The 15,870-nt window shown below is 34.9% G+C and overlaps 1 protein-coding gene across 1 annotated transcript; it reads left to right on the top strand.

Moving 5' to 3' along the window:
• The first annotated feature begins 7,372 nt into the window (after positions 1–7,372).
• Positions 7,373–10,253, top strand: LOC110033774 (protein DETOXIFICATION 16-like). Its single transcript, XM_020737869.1, has 9 exons — positions 7,373–7,633; positions 7,956–8,500; positions 8,579–8,665; positions 8,758–8,814; positions 8,904–9,087; positions 9,119–9,287; positions 9,408–9,526; positions 9,618–9,704; positions 9,847–10,253. Exons 1-9 carry the CDS (start codon positions 7,439–7,441, stop codon positions 9,979–9,981), a joined length of 1,578 nt encoding a protein of 525 aa, XP_020593528.1. The 5' UTR covers positions 7,373–7,438; the 3' UTR covers positions 9,982–10,253.
• Positions 10,254–15,870: the final 5,617 nt, after the last annotated feature.

Raw genomic sequence — 15,870 nt, 5'->3', positions numbered from 1 at the left:
AAATTATAAGTGATAAGTACCCTACTCTTAGAGATAGTTGAAACATCAATGTACATTGAGCATTAAAGGTATTTACAGGATGGGTTATTAAGCAACATAATAAGTTTAAAAAGAGCTCGAGACTTTTCACCAGGTAGTGAGAGGGAAGCATGGACCTGCTTTTTTCTCCAGCTCTGTTAAATACCTTGGAGGTCTACTAAACTTAATATGTTTTGCTTAACAAAAAACATCCTTAATCAAATTAATAAGGACCCACCAAGATATGACCTAGGGTTGGGTAGATCACTAAAACTTTACTTTTCCGCTTTATATAAAGTGCTCTTACATGCATTTTGAGTTTCAGGTGGTGGAACGAGAACACTCGACAGGTACACCTTTTATAGTTTATAGTGTCGTCTTTCTTGTACTTTCATACTGTACTTTTTATGCTTACATTATGCTTACTTTATGCTTACAAAACTTACATGTTAAACAATGATGTCACCCTGCATAAAAACTAAAACTAAAATCAATCAAGTTAAAATTTACTGTCATAACATTCAAAATATAAGACAACTCAAAATTTAATCACAAACATCACACAAAATAACAACTACAAATAAATTAAGACGTCTCTATCGGATGATCAGAAATACCTTGGAGGAGGTAACTTATGGTTGCTAACGAGGCTTCCTACACAGTCTAAATGAAAGTATGGAACTCATTAAGTTGAGTTTAGTAAATTCATTTGAACTAAGTGAATCCAATAGAAAATAGTGGTACCGGGATGAGGGAACCGCAAGATCCTAACAAATGTAGCTCTAATCAACTTTAACATGCCCCATAATCCCATAAAATTTAAAGAACTACAAGCATAGGGTTACTTGATTTGACATCATAACTTGACACCCTATAAAACATAAACTCGTCACGGCAAGGAGCTTGGAGCTAGCATGATGGGTATCACAACTTTCCTTAACTTCAAAACTTATCTTCTCCAGCTAAACTATTTCCTTAGAATTAAACAACAAGCCATAGGATTTTGAGGTTGTTTGCTTATGCAACATAAATTCTCACCTTATCTTTAGGCCTATGTACAGCTCTGCGTTATCTTCCCACATTCTCAGGCCAATGTGAGCCATCCTCATTTTTCCTTCTCCAAAATTGTCGCCATTTTACGTCTCTATTGATTTCTAGTTCTTTTTTTTTTTCTTTTTAACCTAACTAATAAAATTGATAGGATGAAATATTCAATTAACTTTCTCCTCAAAACTGAAGCCAAACAATAGGATAGACTAGGAAGTCACCGAGGTTCTCCTTCAGATCTGTGACATCCCCTAGTTCTTCTCCCTTTGGTTTCTACAATAAATGTTCCAAATTTGAGTCATTCCCATTCACACGTCTCTATCTGATCTCGTTGAAAAGTTCTATCCTTTTGAACTCCTTGAAGATAATATTTCCTGATTTTTATCAAGAGTTTTCTTAAGTCTTGTGTTTGTCTTTCAGGATAGATACGGTATATATAGATATATATAAGTAAATTAAATCTCCTTCCGAAGAGGGCTACAGTATTTTGATTCCGGCATTCGACAGCTTCTAACAGACAACTCTACACCCAAAAATAGTGTCGACAGTTATGTAAGAAAATTTTGAAAGAAAGTTGAATAATCAACTAGCCACTTATAGGAATGCTATCTTGGAGTTTAGTATTCATAAGCCAACAAACTTAAATCATGAAATAAGTTACTGTTGACCTCACTTTTGTTGAGGTCTAGTCTTTGTTCCATAGAAGCCTTAGATTTAGCCATAAGACTTTCCTGTTGACTATCCTAGATGACTAATAATTAAACCCTACTCGATTAGAAATTTAAAAAATCTTCACTTTCTTGGAGTTTCATATGTTTGGTTTTGACCTCTAGCACTTAGCAAGATGAAACCAGTATGAGGGAGCTCAAGAGGAGTCCTCATAAGACTGTCTGACCATAGGGTTAGCCCAGGGTGGTGTGGATTTGGTCAGTCTTGCTCACACACACTTGAACCCTTCACTTTCACTCACAACCTAAAACTCTAAACCAAGCATGCTTAGCCTGATTCCCTTACTCTTTTGGAGATTGATGTGGATGGTTCCCCAAATCCTTAGCCCTTGGCTAGGATAGCTAGATCCAACACATGGAGGATCTAAAATAAGGCTTTATTCTCATGACACCATAATGGTAATTTTGTGATTAAATTCTGTATTGGATCCCAATTTTACTTAAATCCCCAATTTTGGCCTTTTATCCCCAAACTTTCCCAAAATTACCAAAATTCTCCTAGAACCCGAAATTTCTCAAAATTACCAAAATCCTCAAACTTTTTCCAAAAAATCATATCAAATCATTTCAAACCACTCAAATTACCCAAAACACCCAAAAATTTCAAAAAATTCCCGAAATACACTGCCCCCCCAAAATTGCAAAAATTATCTAAAAGCCCCTCAAGCCCAAAAAATTCCCAAAACCTTTCAAATCATTCCAAACATCCCCAAAACCAATCCTAGCCATCTATTGGGCATAATTTGACCAAATTGACCAATTTTGACCAAAATCTCAATTTTTCCTTTAAAGGCCCAAAGTCTTCAAATCACCCTCACTTTCCACCAAATTGATTTCAAACTTCCCCAATTTCAAATCCAAATCAAATTTTGTCATGTCTAACCCAATTGAAACCAAATTCAAGCCCAATTGAATGTAACTTTAATCCCAAATTTCAAGCTTAATCCAATGCCCCAAATTGAACTCCCTAACCTATTCAAATCCTCCAAATCCACTTCCTAAACTGTTGATAACATCCCCCTGAACCATATTGAGCCATCAATTGGCCTAGACCCAAACCTAAACCTAGCCCAAATCCAATTCAAACTAAAATCCTTAATTTTACCTCAAAATCCAAATCTCACTAAATTCAACCGCATAACCTTTCAATTTCCATCCATTTGACTTCCACACATGTCTCATGACAATATTCTACATCAAATTGGTCAATAATTTGACCTAAATCCATGATATAGTGAAAGCTAAACCCAAGTCCAAGCCTAAGCCATGGTTTTGAACCCAGCCCTAAACCCACCTTGAGTTACCTGGTCTAGACTTAGCCCACTCTAATGGTGTCGTGTACCAAGGGTCCCGTGATTTTGGGGATTTATTTCTAAATTTAGCTAAACCAAGGGGACTCTTCCCACCAACCTTACCAAGCCCCCAAACCATCACAATTAAACTGTCTGGTTCTTCTAACCCTGCTAGCCACTAGCTCAGCCCTGGTCGACCGGCCTAGTGGCCGGAAAACACCATGCCCGAGAGGTCCCAAATGGATCAAACCCAAAATGGGGACTCTATGAGATGGCTCAACCCTATTGGTCAATTACATTGTTTATCCCTCCACATAAGCCTCCTTTATGCCTCTCAGGCTTGCCTTGGTGGCAGCAATGGCTCCCTCTATAAATAGGACCCCTCTCACGACCAAATACAGAGATCATCCAATTCCTTGGGGAAACTCTATCAAAATATTTGCAAAGCCTCTCCAATTCTCCTTGAGTTAAATCCCACTGCCCTTAGCCATCCATAGACACTGCCTCTTTGGAATTTTGAGCTCAAAATCCAGGGGATTTTCTTTCACTCCACCAAGCTCCATAAAGCTTCAAATTAAACCACCCTTGAGCTTCCTCAGACTAAACAAGGAAGTTTCCCACTAAAAGCCCCATCCTTTGAGCCCTTTACACCTGAATTTGACCAATGGGGTTTGCCTTGATTAGATGAAGCTATAGGAATAAACCCCATTTGATTTGGTTGAGTATAGAGCGAGATCTTAGGTCTTGAGGTTGGACGATTCTTGCTTTAGAACTGATGGGGATGATGAACGGATGTCATCCATTTGCAAATGTATTGATCAAATGGCAGAGGAAGAGTCAGATAAGGGATCTATATAGTTTAGAGCCACTCGGTGCACTTGACACTGGTGACAACTCTTGGCAAATTTCATGTAGTCGGCCATCATTAAGGGCCAGTAGTTTCCTAGCCTCTTAATCTTCATTTTCATTTTCATTTTTGGAATCGACTCCTAGCCTCTTAATCTTCATTTTCATTTTCATTTTCATTTTTGGAATCGATTGATGAGCGCAACAAAATTTTGTGTGCACCTCCTTAACAATGTTTTCAGCCTCAGACCCATTTTTATTCCATCTCTTGAGGCTAAGTCAAAGAAAGGATATTTCATCGGCTATGGAGATGAGGCATTTGGCTATCGTTTCTGGGATGATCATGGTCAGAAGATCATAAGAAGAAAAAAATGTTATTTTTAATGAGAAGATTATGTACAAGAACAAGGCTAGTAGAACTTCTGTAGTAGCCCCTTAAGAATCCGAGTTGGTGAGGTTTGATGACCTACTAGAGGTCACAGTGCAGGGCAGAGATGTAAGTGATGAGGAGAGTGGGACCAAGGCATCCATTCTTATTATTCCGTAGTTTGTTTCAGATCTGTCTACCCTTACATCTATAGTTTGCAGGTTAGTCAGAACTAGACGTTCTCCTCAACATTTCTCAGTAACCTTGAACTATATTCTGTTGACAGATGATGGGGAACCACAAAGTTATGAAGAAATCTTATAAGATGAAAATTCTAGAAAGTGAGAGCTATCCATGAAAGAAGAAATGGATTCCCTGCTAGAAAATCAAACATGGGAGCTGACAGAACTTCCATCAAGGAAGAAGGCATTACACAACAAGTGAGTGTATCATGTGAAATTTGAGCATGATGAAAGTAAAAGGTACAAGGCAAGACTTGTTATAAAAAACTTTTAACAAAAACAGGGCATTGATTACTTTGAGCTCTTCTCTCATATAGTGAAGATCACTACCATCATGATGGTATTATCTATGGTTGTTACCGATAAATTATTTTTTGAGCAGTTAGATGTGAAGACACTCTTCCTTCATGGAGACTTTAAAGAAGACAACTACATGCACCATCCTGAGGGGTTTGCAGTACAAAGAAAGGAAAATTCAGCTTGCAGACTGAAAAAAAGCTTGTATGGCCTGAAGTAAGCTCCTAGACAGTGATACAAGAAATTAGATAATTTCATGCATAGTGCAGGGTACAACAGATGTCAGACAAATCATTGTTGCTATATCAGGCATTTTCATAATTCCTATATTATTCTATAGTTGTACGTAGATGACATGCTTTTTGTAGGGGCTAGTATTGATGAGATCAATATTCAGAAGAAGCAGATGTCAGAGGACTTTGCAATGAAGAATTTGGGAGATGCAAAACAGATCATTGGCATGATGATTATCAGAGATAGAGTGAGAGGCACGTTGAGACTCTCATAGACAGAGTATGCGAAAAAGGTTCTCAGTATGTTCAATATGGACAATGCAAAGCCAGTTGGCACACTTTTGGGTAGTCACTTTAGACTCAGCAAGAACCAGTCACCCAAGTTAGAGGAGGAATGAGACCACATGAGTAAGGTTCCTTACGCCTCAGTTATTGGTTCACTTATGTATGTTATGGTTTGCACAAGACTAGATATTGCCCATATAGTGGGAGCTGTGAGCAGATATATGAGTAACCTAGGAAAAAAATATTGGGAAACTATGAAATGGATTTTGAAGTACTAAAGGGCTCCTCAGAAACCTGCTTTGGTTTCTCAGAAAAGAATTTAGAGTTATTGGACTACATTGATGTTGATCTAGCTGGAGACATTGATAGCAGAAGGAGTACTGTGGGGTATTTTTATACTCTTGGTGGCAATACAGTATCATGGGGCTCTAACCTATAGAAAATAATTTATTTTTCTTCTACAGAAGCTGAGTATCTAGTAGTGTCAAAGGCTGCAAAGGAGATGATATGACTACAAGGCTTATTGGAGGAATTAAGTAAGAAGAATCAAAAGGGCAGTTTGTACAGTGACAGTCAGAGCGTCATATTCCTTGTCAAGAATCCAACATTTCAATCCAGGTTGTAAGCAAATTCAAATCAAATATCAATTCATACGATCATTGCTAGATGACAGACAATTGTTACTTGAGAAAATTTGTGGAAGCAAGAATCCTGTTGATATGTTGACCAAATTTGTTACACTTAAGAAACTGATGTTGTGCACAACTTCAGTTGGTCTTCTAGCATGAAAATAGGGGCAATGAGTTGTAGAGGTGGAGGATATTACATTTGAGGAAAAGAACGATGCAGCTAGTGCACCAGTTTCCAAGTGGGAGATTTGTTGAGTATTGCGTAGTCCGGTCCAGTTCCTTGAATTGGCTATTTCGACACTTATGGAAACTATTTGAATTTTTTATTTTCTATTATTACTTTCCTTTGTAAAATTCTTTGCCGCTTCTTCCTAATATGCGTCTGCCCTCCCATTTCGCCAAATAAGGTCGTTGCTTTCTTCTTCTGCATTATCTCGCTCGCTTTCACTCCCCCTTTTTGTGCGGTGTTTTGTTGTGCCAAAGAAAGTAGAAGAAGCTCAGGTGTCCTCTAGCAGGTAAGGCGCGGGGGCACAAACAAGGGAAGAAGGAGAAGGAGAGGAAGGAAGTTTGATACGAGTTCTTATAATCGAAACTTTGTCTTTGAGCAATAAAATCCTCTGCAACTCCATGAACGTAGGCAATTTATCGAATCACGTAAATCTGTGTCTCTATGATTTTCTCTTGTTTAAATTTTTTATTTTATTGTCAATCATTTTCACAACAGAATGAACCATGGCAGAGAAGAGAGGACATGAAAAACATAATGACATTAGTATTATTATTTTTTATTTAATAATTTCTTAAATTAGGTTGGCTTCAACTTGGTGTCGTTATCCAAATAATGAGTCCCTTGTTGAAAATTTTTTAATTATAAACTTTTCGGTTCAGAACAGCGGTTAAGACATTCTGAAGCCAATTTGTTCGAAGTTGGATTAGTAGATCATCATTTTGATCATATAGCCATTTGGTTATGGGTGAGGTAATTATTGGATATATTCCGCGCTTCGGACACATGGACCTCGTCCATTTTGCAATCGGACATTCAATTCTACTTATGAAGCAAGCAGGGAGGTTAACTCAATTGCCTAGTCGTCAAACTCTATTCAGTTTTTCGATCATTGACAAATTTTGGGGAAGTTACCATGAAAGAGCGAGCACTTCTGCACATAAAAATTACATAATGATGTTGAAGAAGATAACGGTATTTTAAATTGCGGTTCCCAACTTTGCATAAATGCAACAAACCGCAGTCTCCAGACTAACATTGGCATATAATACTGGAAACTCCCTTGAGAACTACTTCCAGCTGGCAGTCAGGCAGGAACTCACCTCCTTTTCTTATAGATTATTATATTTCCCACTAAAAGTTCTTTCATTTATATAAAGGATAGAGGAAAAAGGGAATTTCCGTGGCAGAGAGGGAGTCGAACGGAAAGAAAAATTATCAGAAATCAATGGAGAAAACGGAGGGAATGAGTAAGGAGATAAAGAGGCAGATGCGCCTTGCAATGCCACTTTCAGTTGCAAATTTGCTTATGTTTGCCCTCCAATTCGTATCAATAATGTTGGTGGGCCATATAAGTCACCAGAAGCTCGCCGGCGCCTCCATAGCCATTTCCTTCGTCAATTCCATCGGTTTCTCAGTGCTCGTACGCCCTCCGCCTTCATTTGACTTATTTTTAAGCATAGATGTTTGGTTGTTCATGCCCAAATTTTCTGTTCGTAGATGTGAAATCTTATGAAATTAACAAACCAAATTATCGGAGATGAGCCGCATCAGTTTAAATTTCATAACCTGCAAACCTGGAAGCTGTTCGATGTTTAGATAAGCTTAAATGAAAGCAGAACAGATTTCAACCTTGTTAAAAAAGTTTTGTAAATGATAATTTTTTTCGTATGAACTCCCAAAGTTCTGGCTGTTAAAAAAAGAGTAATCATGATTTGTCTTTCTTTTGTCCGTGATTTAAATAGATGGGAGTAAGTTCTGCATTAGACACCTTATGTGGGCAATCTTATGGAGCAGAAAACTACAAGATGGTAGGCTTGCATCTACAAAGAGCGATGGTGATATGTGTCCTAGCGAGCATTCCTCTTGCTTTTGCAATGGCTTTCTCTGGTACTCTCCTCATCCTGCTCCGCCAAGTCCCAGAAATATCAATGGCTGCTCAATCCTACGCTCAGTTGATGATACCTTCACTATTCGCCTTCGGCCTTATACAGTGCATCCTCAGGTTCTTGCAAGCTCAAAAAATCGTGGTCCCCATTATGCTTAGCGCTGGAATGACAGCAATTTTTCACTGCGTCAATTGTTGGTTCTTCACCTTTAAAACAGGGCTTGGTTATCGAGGAGCCGCACTTTCAGTATCGATATCTTACTGGTTCAATTTGTTGCTTTTAGTAATCTATGTTATTTTTTCTCCTTCCTGCAAATCGACATGGACTGGATTATCTAGAGGGGCTTTTCATGGCTTATGGGACTTCCTTAAGCTTGCCATACCATCCACTTTAATGGTTTGGTAAGTACAAAAAACGTCATTTTTTTTACTAGTTTTGGTACTCACTTCTTTTGGCTCTGACATGAGATATGTTCGCAGTTTTCAAAACTGGCAATTTGAGTTATTGTTGCTGCTTGCTGGACTTCTTACAAATCCAGAGCTCCAAACATCGTTAATGTCAATCAGGTATTTTTTTAAAAGGATAAAACTCATCTGCAATCACATTTAATTAAAATTATTTAGTGCTAAACGTGGTTAATTGATTCCATTTTTTGCAGCCAAAATATCTCTTCACTGGTGTATGTGATTCCATTGGGTGTCAGTGGAGCAGTTAGGTTAGCTGAATTTATTTCATTTTTTTTGTTCTTTAAAATCATAAAGAACACCAGAAGAATCATTCCGATTTTGCTTCATTATTTTGTAGCACCCGAATATCAAATGAATTGGGTGCAAAAAATCCAAGGGCCGCTGTGCTTGCTGTGCTATCTGCGGCGATAAGCATAATTATTGAAGGTTTGGTTGTGGGATTTGTGATGATCGGTGGACGGCAATTGTGGGGACATGCTTATACCAGTGAGAGAGTAGTTGTGAATGCCGTGGCTGCAATGGTTCCATGGATTGCTAGTGCTATCTGCGGCGATAAGCATAATTATTGAAGGTCTGGTTGTAGGATTTGTGATGATCGGTGGACGGCAATTGTGGGGGAATGCTTATACCAGTGAGAGAGTAGTTGTGAATGCTGTGGCTGCAATGGTTCCTTGGATTGCTCTATCGCATTGCATAGATGGTTTCCAATGCGTGCTTTTAGGTATTTTATTCTTCTGCACCAACAATAAATAAGGATTGATTGCTTGTGTGATTGTTCTATTAGTTTTCAATGTTATTAAATGCTTGTGAAAATTGTGAACATGTATGTATATAAATTCAGGCACAATTCGAGGAAGCGGAAAACAGATGGTTGGAGCTTTTGTTTGCCTTGGTTCTTACTACCTCGTTGGAATTCCAGCTTCCATTCTTCTGGGTTTTGTTTTCCATTTGGGAGTAAAGGTAATTAGTTCACATTTATTTACCCTTTCGTTAATAAATATTAGTATAACCATAACATTTAGTTAATAATTATTGCTGATCAAATTTATAGGGTCTTTGGATTGGAAATATATGTGCAATTTTGGTTCAAGACTTGGTGCTTTTAACCATGACAGTCTTCACCGACTGGGAGAAGCAAGTAAGTTTTCTACATGAAAATAACTTTTTTTTTTAATTTCAGCTTTCATAGAAGATCATGCTAATGCTCCCTTATTCTTAGATTTATATGTATTCTAAGATTTTATATAGTTAATTAATCCTTTCTTTTTCCTTTATAACAGGTTACAAAGGCTATGGAAAGAGTTCAACCCTCCGAGAAGCCGTCGAGCCCGTTGACATCAGATCCCAATTATTGGATATTTAATACACACGCTTTGGTGTCTTCATTCTCCATCTCGTTTGATTCATCCGAGTGAAGAATTTCCCAAATTTTCTTACAATTAGAAGTGACAATAATTGTTTGGTTTACTTGCATCCAAAATCATTAGGTATAGCAAAAGCTAATGCATTACCTTGGATTCTTGTATGTAGAACAAAAATAAATAAATGAAATCGATTTGCTCCAAGCATGCCATTGATAGATGATTGCTCAAATTAATATTTGTGTACTCATTGATGCCAACAAGACAATCTCCGTTCGCAAAACAGATGGCGCCAAATGGTGAAACTTTGCTCATGATAGCGACAAAGGGCGGTAGCACTGATTTATCAAGTGGCAGTCAGTGATTTTGTCGTATGAAAAAAAATTCATGTGTATATTTTATGATTATGTTAGAAAAATTTATGTTTCAACTTTATGACACAAATTTCAAAAAAAAAAAAAAACATAATAGCCAAGATCTTTTAAATTCATGATTTTTTCATATCTAAAGTAAAGTAACGCATATTAACACATACATGTATTCATGATGAACAAATTTGATTTTGAATAAATTTGATCTTGAAGAGATGGAGTTTCTCTCTCTAATCCCTTGAAACTGTCTATACTTTTTGAGGGAGAGAAATGTACAGGGTGTGTTAGGTAGAGAGATGACTCATTCTAAAATCTCTATTTAACCACCATCCATCAAAGGGGTTACTAACCAATAAGATTTATGATAATTTAATAAATTAATTGATTTTTATTAATAAAATCAATGACATAAGTTACTAACATTTATTTATTTTAGGGGTTGTATGAGTTACAAAAATAAATATCATAAGTTATCATAAATTATGACATAAGTTATGAGTTAAGAAAATTAATAACTTAAGTTATCAAAAATAAATCTCATAAGTTATCAAAATAAATGTGAGTCATAAATAAAAATATAACAGATTATACTAGAAGAATGAGAAAATAGAGTGAAAAGCTTGAAGTTTTTTTTCTATTAAACATTAGAACATTATTCTTAAATCTTGATTTTCATTTTTTTGGGGGGCACAACATAGACATTACTTGCATCATTTTGTAATAAATATCTCAAGAAAGTTCAAAATTTATTTTTATCATTAGGATTATAACATAGGGTTTTAAAGCTTATAAAGGTGTTAAGTTCTGTTAGTAGCTAAACAAAATAAGTGTGATAAATATCGGTGATAAACCCTACTAAAATTGTCAATCAAGAGAATTAAGTTGCCTTTGAATGGTGAAGTGTTGCTTTCTTCCTTATGAATTAATACAACATGATGACAATCAATATTTTATAGAGTTTTTATAATGTTACTATCATAGAACTTTTTTTTATCAAGGGAGTATTTGTTGATATTTTTTATGCACAATGTACAAATATATTTTCTGAGAGATACACAATTGCAACTAATATTAAGGGATTTTTAAAAAAATGAATAAAGAATCATGAAATCAAATAAAACCTATCAAAATATGTAACTTATTCTTCATTCAATCAAAACATGTCCATTTTTTACAAATATTGAAATTAAAATTCATACTAATGTTTACACTTAAAGCTTATTAGAATTTTATTTTTTTCGTGGACTTAAAATTCAAGCAAAGAGTTGAACTAAAAAAAGGAAAGAACAGAAAAGTGAGGGGATCTCTATTTATTGTGGGAGAAAGAAAATGATAATAAAAAAAAACCATTTATATGGCTCCAATAATTTATATAGAGTGTTTTTTCTATTTTATAAAGTAACTACTCATTACACACAGATCCCAAAAAATATATTGATAACTATTCTATTATAAAATGCTTGTATATCTTTCTAAACTCAACCTTAGAATTTGGTAAAACTCAGTCTTCTGAATTTGATCTTTTTAACTCAATCTTTTGAGCTCAGTATTATGAATTTGGAATCTAGTGCTCAATAATTTGTCAAATCGTTAGTGTAATCTTGCAAGTTAATAGGGTAATCTAGCTAAGCAACTTGATAGGCTAGCGCGAGAAGTCATCTCAGAAGTATATATTTAGCTCTTCAATTCTCTTATATCATTGGAAGGTAGTTGTAAAAATAACAACAGAATAAGAAAAATCTATTCACCATTTTAAAATGAAACTCTATATAAACAAGTTTAAAATCTTTATTCTTGTTCTTCTCATAGGCGACTTAATCCATGATAAAAGTTAGTTTATGTTTTTTTGTTATTTGAGTTTGTCAGAAGTTATTTTTTGTTTGAATAACAAAATTCATATAGTTAATTAAGAGAGGTGTTTTTCCCAAATGTGTTGACAAACAATTATCTTGGGATGCTCTTACTTGTCCTACCCTATTTTGGTGAGTAGAAATCCTTAGGTTTGTGATATTTTCATGTTACTCATTTAAACTAATGTTACAGGAAAATATTATCAATCAATTCTTTATTTGCATTCAATATGGCCAGTTGAATATTTAAAACACATTGTAGTCTTTAAGATTTGGGAGAATACGCATTGGAACAACTATGATAAAGTTTATTAACTAGGAGAATAGAGATATTGCTCTTCGATTAGTCCTCTCTTATAGAGAAATACTCATACTTTGGGGATTTCACCAAGTTTAGGGAAGTACAATGGTTGATGACCCTTGTTTTCTTATTGCTACCGGGAGGGGCAAAAGAAAGAGAATTGTTCATGATAGTCACCATCTTAATTGTCACTTTTTAAACTCTAGTTTTCTAAGATCCAAATCAAGGAAGATACTTCTCTTGCAAGATTTACCTCGCAAAGTTGAATTAGGATTTTAAACTTGCAAAAGTTAAGTTAGTAACTTTCAAAAACAACCAACAATCGAACCTTCAAGCTATATTTGAAACTAATGAGCTGAAAACTCTTCACAACTGGGAGATCACTTATTACTTGTGGGATCGATACACAAACTCTATTCTATATTCTAATTGGACGACATATATACTTGTGTGACTCATCAGTACTTTGTAACATTTGTTTTGTTTTAAGTTTTTGGATTATTATTAGGAAACGTGTTAAATTTTCAATTTAATAAAACTTTAGTCAAATAGGTAGGGTCTTAACTTGAAACTTGTAGTGTTAAATAGCTATTGCAAGTTATTTTTATCTCATGTGTTTAAGAAAAAAAAAATTTGTGTGTGCTTCATATTGTACTGTTAATTTAGTGTACTTATTTTAATTCTTTTTTCTTTATTTTTAAAATTAGTTTTTGTCATTTTATTTTGACTTTCAACACATTATTTGCTTAGTTTTTCATTGTCATGTATTTAAATTTGTAAATTTAGGGTCATATCACTAGATCAACTTAGTTGTGTATCCGTAGGACTAGAACTTTTAGAACTAGTTCCCTGAGACACTGAACTAGAAAGACTTGTAAAAATAAGAAAATTAAAAAGGCTCATAAAAAGTTAAAAGAGATTGCATGCACACCTTAGGAATAACACAAAGCACCAGGACCCCATTTCATGACCAGATAGCTTAAGAAATTTGTTAAGCCCACGGTAAAACCCATATAAACTAATAGATTATACTAAGTCAAGTGCACAACATATAATTTAGCTCAAGATTTACTTGGAAAAATTTTCTTTTATCTTCTGGTTCTCAATATACAGAGTCATTACGTCAGTGATAATAGTATAAAAATAAAACTAAAGATTATCATAATATCATTTCTTTTATATACATCAAATTTATTTACATCTAAAATGTTTATATACATTGATCATGATATTTGAATAATCTTAACAAAACATATAAATTTATCATAACCACAAAAGACATAGATTAAATATAACTCTATTAGCAAGTACTTTCAGCTCACTCCACCGAATCCTTACCCTTCCTTGAAAATATGTAAAAAAAACCAGAATAAGTGAACAACTCAGTAGGTTACATGAACCTACAATTGAAATAAATGCACGGAAATAGAACAATATGCATTATAACATCATATACACTAAAAAAACTAAGTATTTTTGTCAATGAACATGCATATGCATACTATAAAACAAGTACCTGTAATATATTATCAAATCACAATAGTAGGAATGTATAAGAAGGCATATAATCAAGCATAATTATCATAACACATAAACTATATAAGTTAGGTGGTCTGGCTAATCTTATGCGATGCTTTTCTTATACCAATCATAGTAAAACAAATATAATATTGTATCATACTATGTTAATAATAATAGTTAAAACAATTAATTAGGTGGCACAGTACACGGGAGTCATCGCCCCTAGCCCTTCGGCACTCATATTATGTCATATTCATCCCTTATAACTGTCGACATGTATCGTGTTTACAGAAAAACCTATTTTAAGGAAAGCTCATCGGCCCACCCTCTTGCGCAGGGTAACATATCTCTATCAACCCGAATCATAATAGTCAGCTTTCCTTGCACACAAACATTTCACAATATCATATCATTTCAAGAAATAATATGCTAAGTATCATAGTGTATATGTAAAACATGCATGTACAATAAAATAAAGATTCACAGTATGCAATAGTATGACCAATCTATATGCACCAATCAAAATAAAAATTACATATTAAGCTTGCATGCATGTCAATATTTCATCATATACATAATTGAAATTGTATTTTTAAAGAATTTTTTATTGCTCAAATTAAGTCTTTTGCCTCAAACAAATGAAATACCTAGTAAAACTTCAATATGCACATGCCAAAATGTGCACATAGTTAGAATAAAAGCATATTAAAATTTATACGATGAAAATTTCCAAAATACTGAGATATCGTCAATTTTACAAGTTTTGGATGACAAAAAATTGAAAAAATATGAAAAATGACAAAATCACTAAAATCAGTATAACGGTAGCCTAACTTGAGTCTGTTGCAACTGTTCTGTTGTATGAAAATCAAGATACAACCTCCAAAAATATTCCTCTATTTTCTTTTCCTATTCTTATAGTTTTGGAATGAAGTGGCAAAAGGGAAACTTCTAGGTAAAGTCATTAAAGTGGATTTTATATAAAAGAAATGTGTCTTGAGCATAAGTACAATTACAAGAATTGATTTGATTCATGACCTCACTTTTGGTTGAGGTCTAGTTTTCCTCTTCAGTAGCCTAGGGTCTAGCCATTGGTCTTTCCTATTGACTATTCCTAAAAAAACTAAAAAAGGAACCCTCACCGTTAGAAATTCTAAACTCTCCTTTACTCAACTTGAAGTTCTACATATTGGTCCTAACCTCTAGCACTTAGTGGGTGGGGTCACTATGGGGGAGATCAAGAAGAGTTCCTATAGGATTATTTAACCTTAAGGTTGACCTTGGGTGTTGGTCTAGAGCTAAGAGACTCACTTCAATCATAATTACTCACCACCTTAAACCTAGAATTTCCTGACTTTGGTCCCTTGAGCCTTTGGGAAACTCATGTAGATGGTCCCTTAAACCTACTAGCCCTATGCTAGGGTTTAGCTAGGACTAATACATAGAGGACCCAAATTGGGTTTCCAGTGGTCCATGGCTTACTTTTGGTGGTTAGTTCCCCTTTACCCAAAATACTCAGCCTGACATTTTGTCCCCAAACTCCCCCAAATTGCCTAAGTACTCTTGAAACCCTAAATTTGGCCAAAATTCTCAAATTTATCCAAAATACCCAAAATTGTTCAAAAATTATTTCAAACCTTTTGAAAGTACCCAAATTACCCAAAATCACAAAAATTGTCAAATTACCAAAATGCCCCTCATTAGCCCAAAAGCCCAAAATTCCAAAAATCCCAAATATTCCCAATTTCATTTTTATCAACTACCAAGATCCCCAAATTTGCCTTTAAAGGCCCAAATTTCCTCAAATTCAACTCAAATGTCCATCAATTTGACCCTAATCTCCCCAAGTTTCCATACCAAACTCAAATTCACCCTCAATGTGACCAAAATAAATCAAATC

This window comes from Phalaenopsis equestris, unplaced genomic scaffold (genome assembly GCF_001263595.1).
Source record: "Phalaenopsis equestris unplaced genomic scaffold, ASM126359v1 Scaffold001283, whole genome shotgun sequence".
NCBI lineage: Eukaryota > Viridiplantae > Streptophyta > Magnoliopsida > Asparagales > Orchidaceae > Phalaenopsis > Phalaenopsis equestris.
The sequence above is the reverse complement of the archived record's forward strand: the minus strand, read 5'-3'. Positions and strand labels throughout refer to the sequence as shown.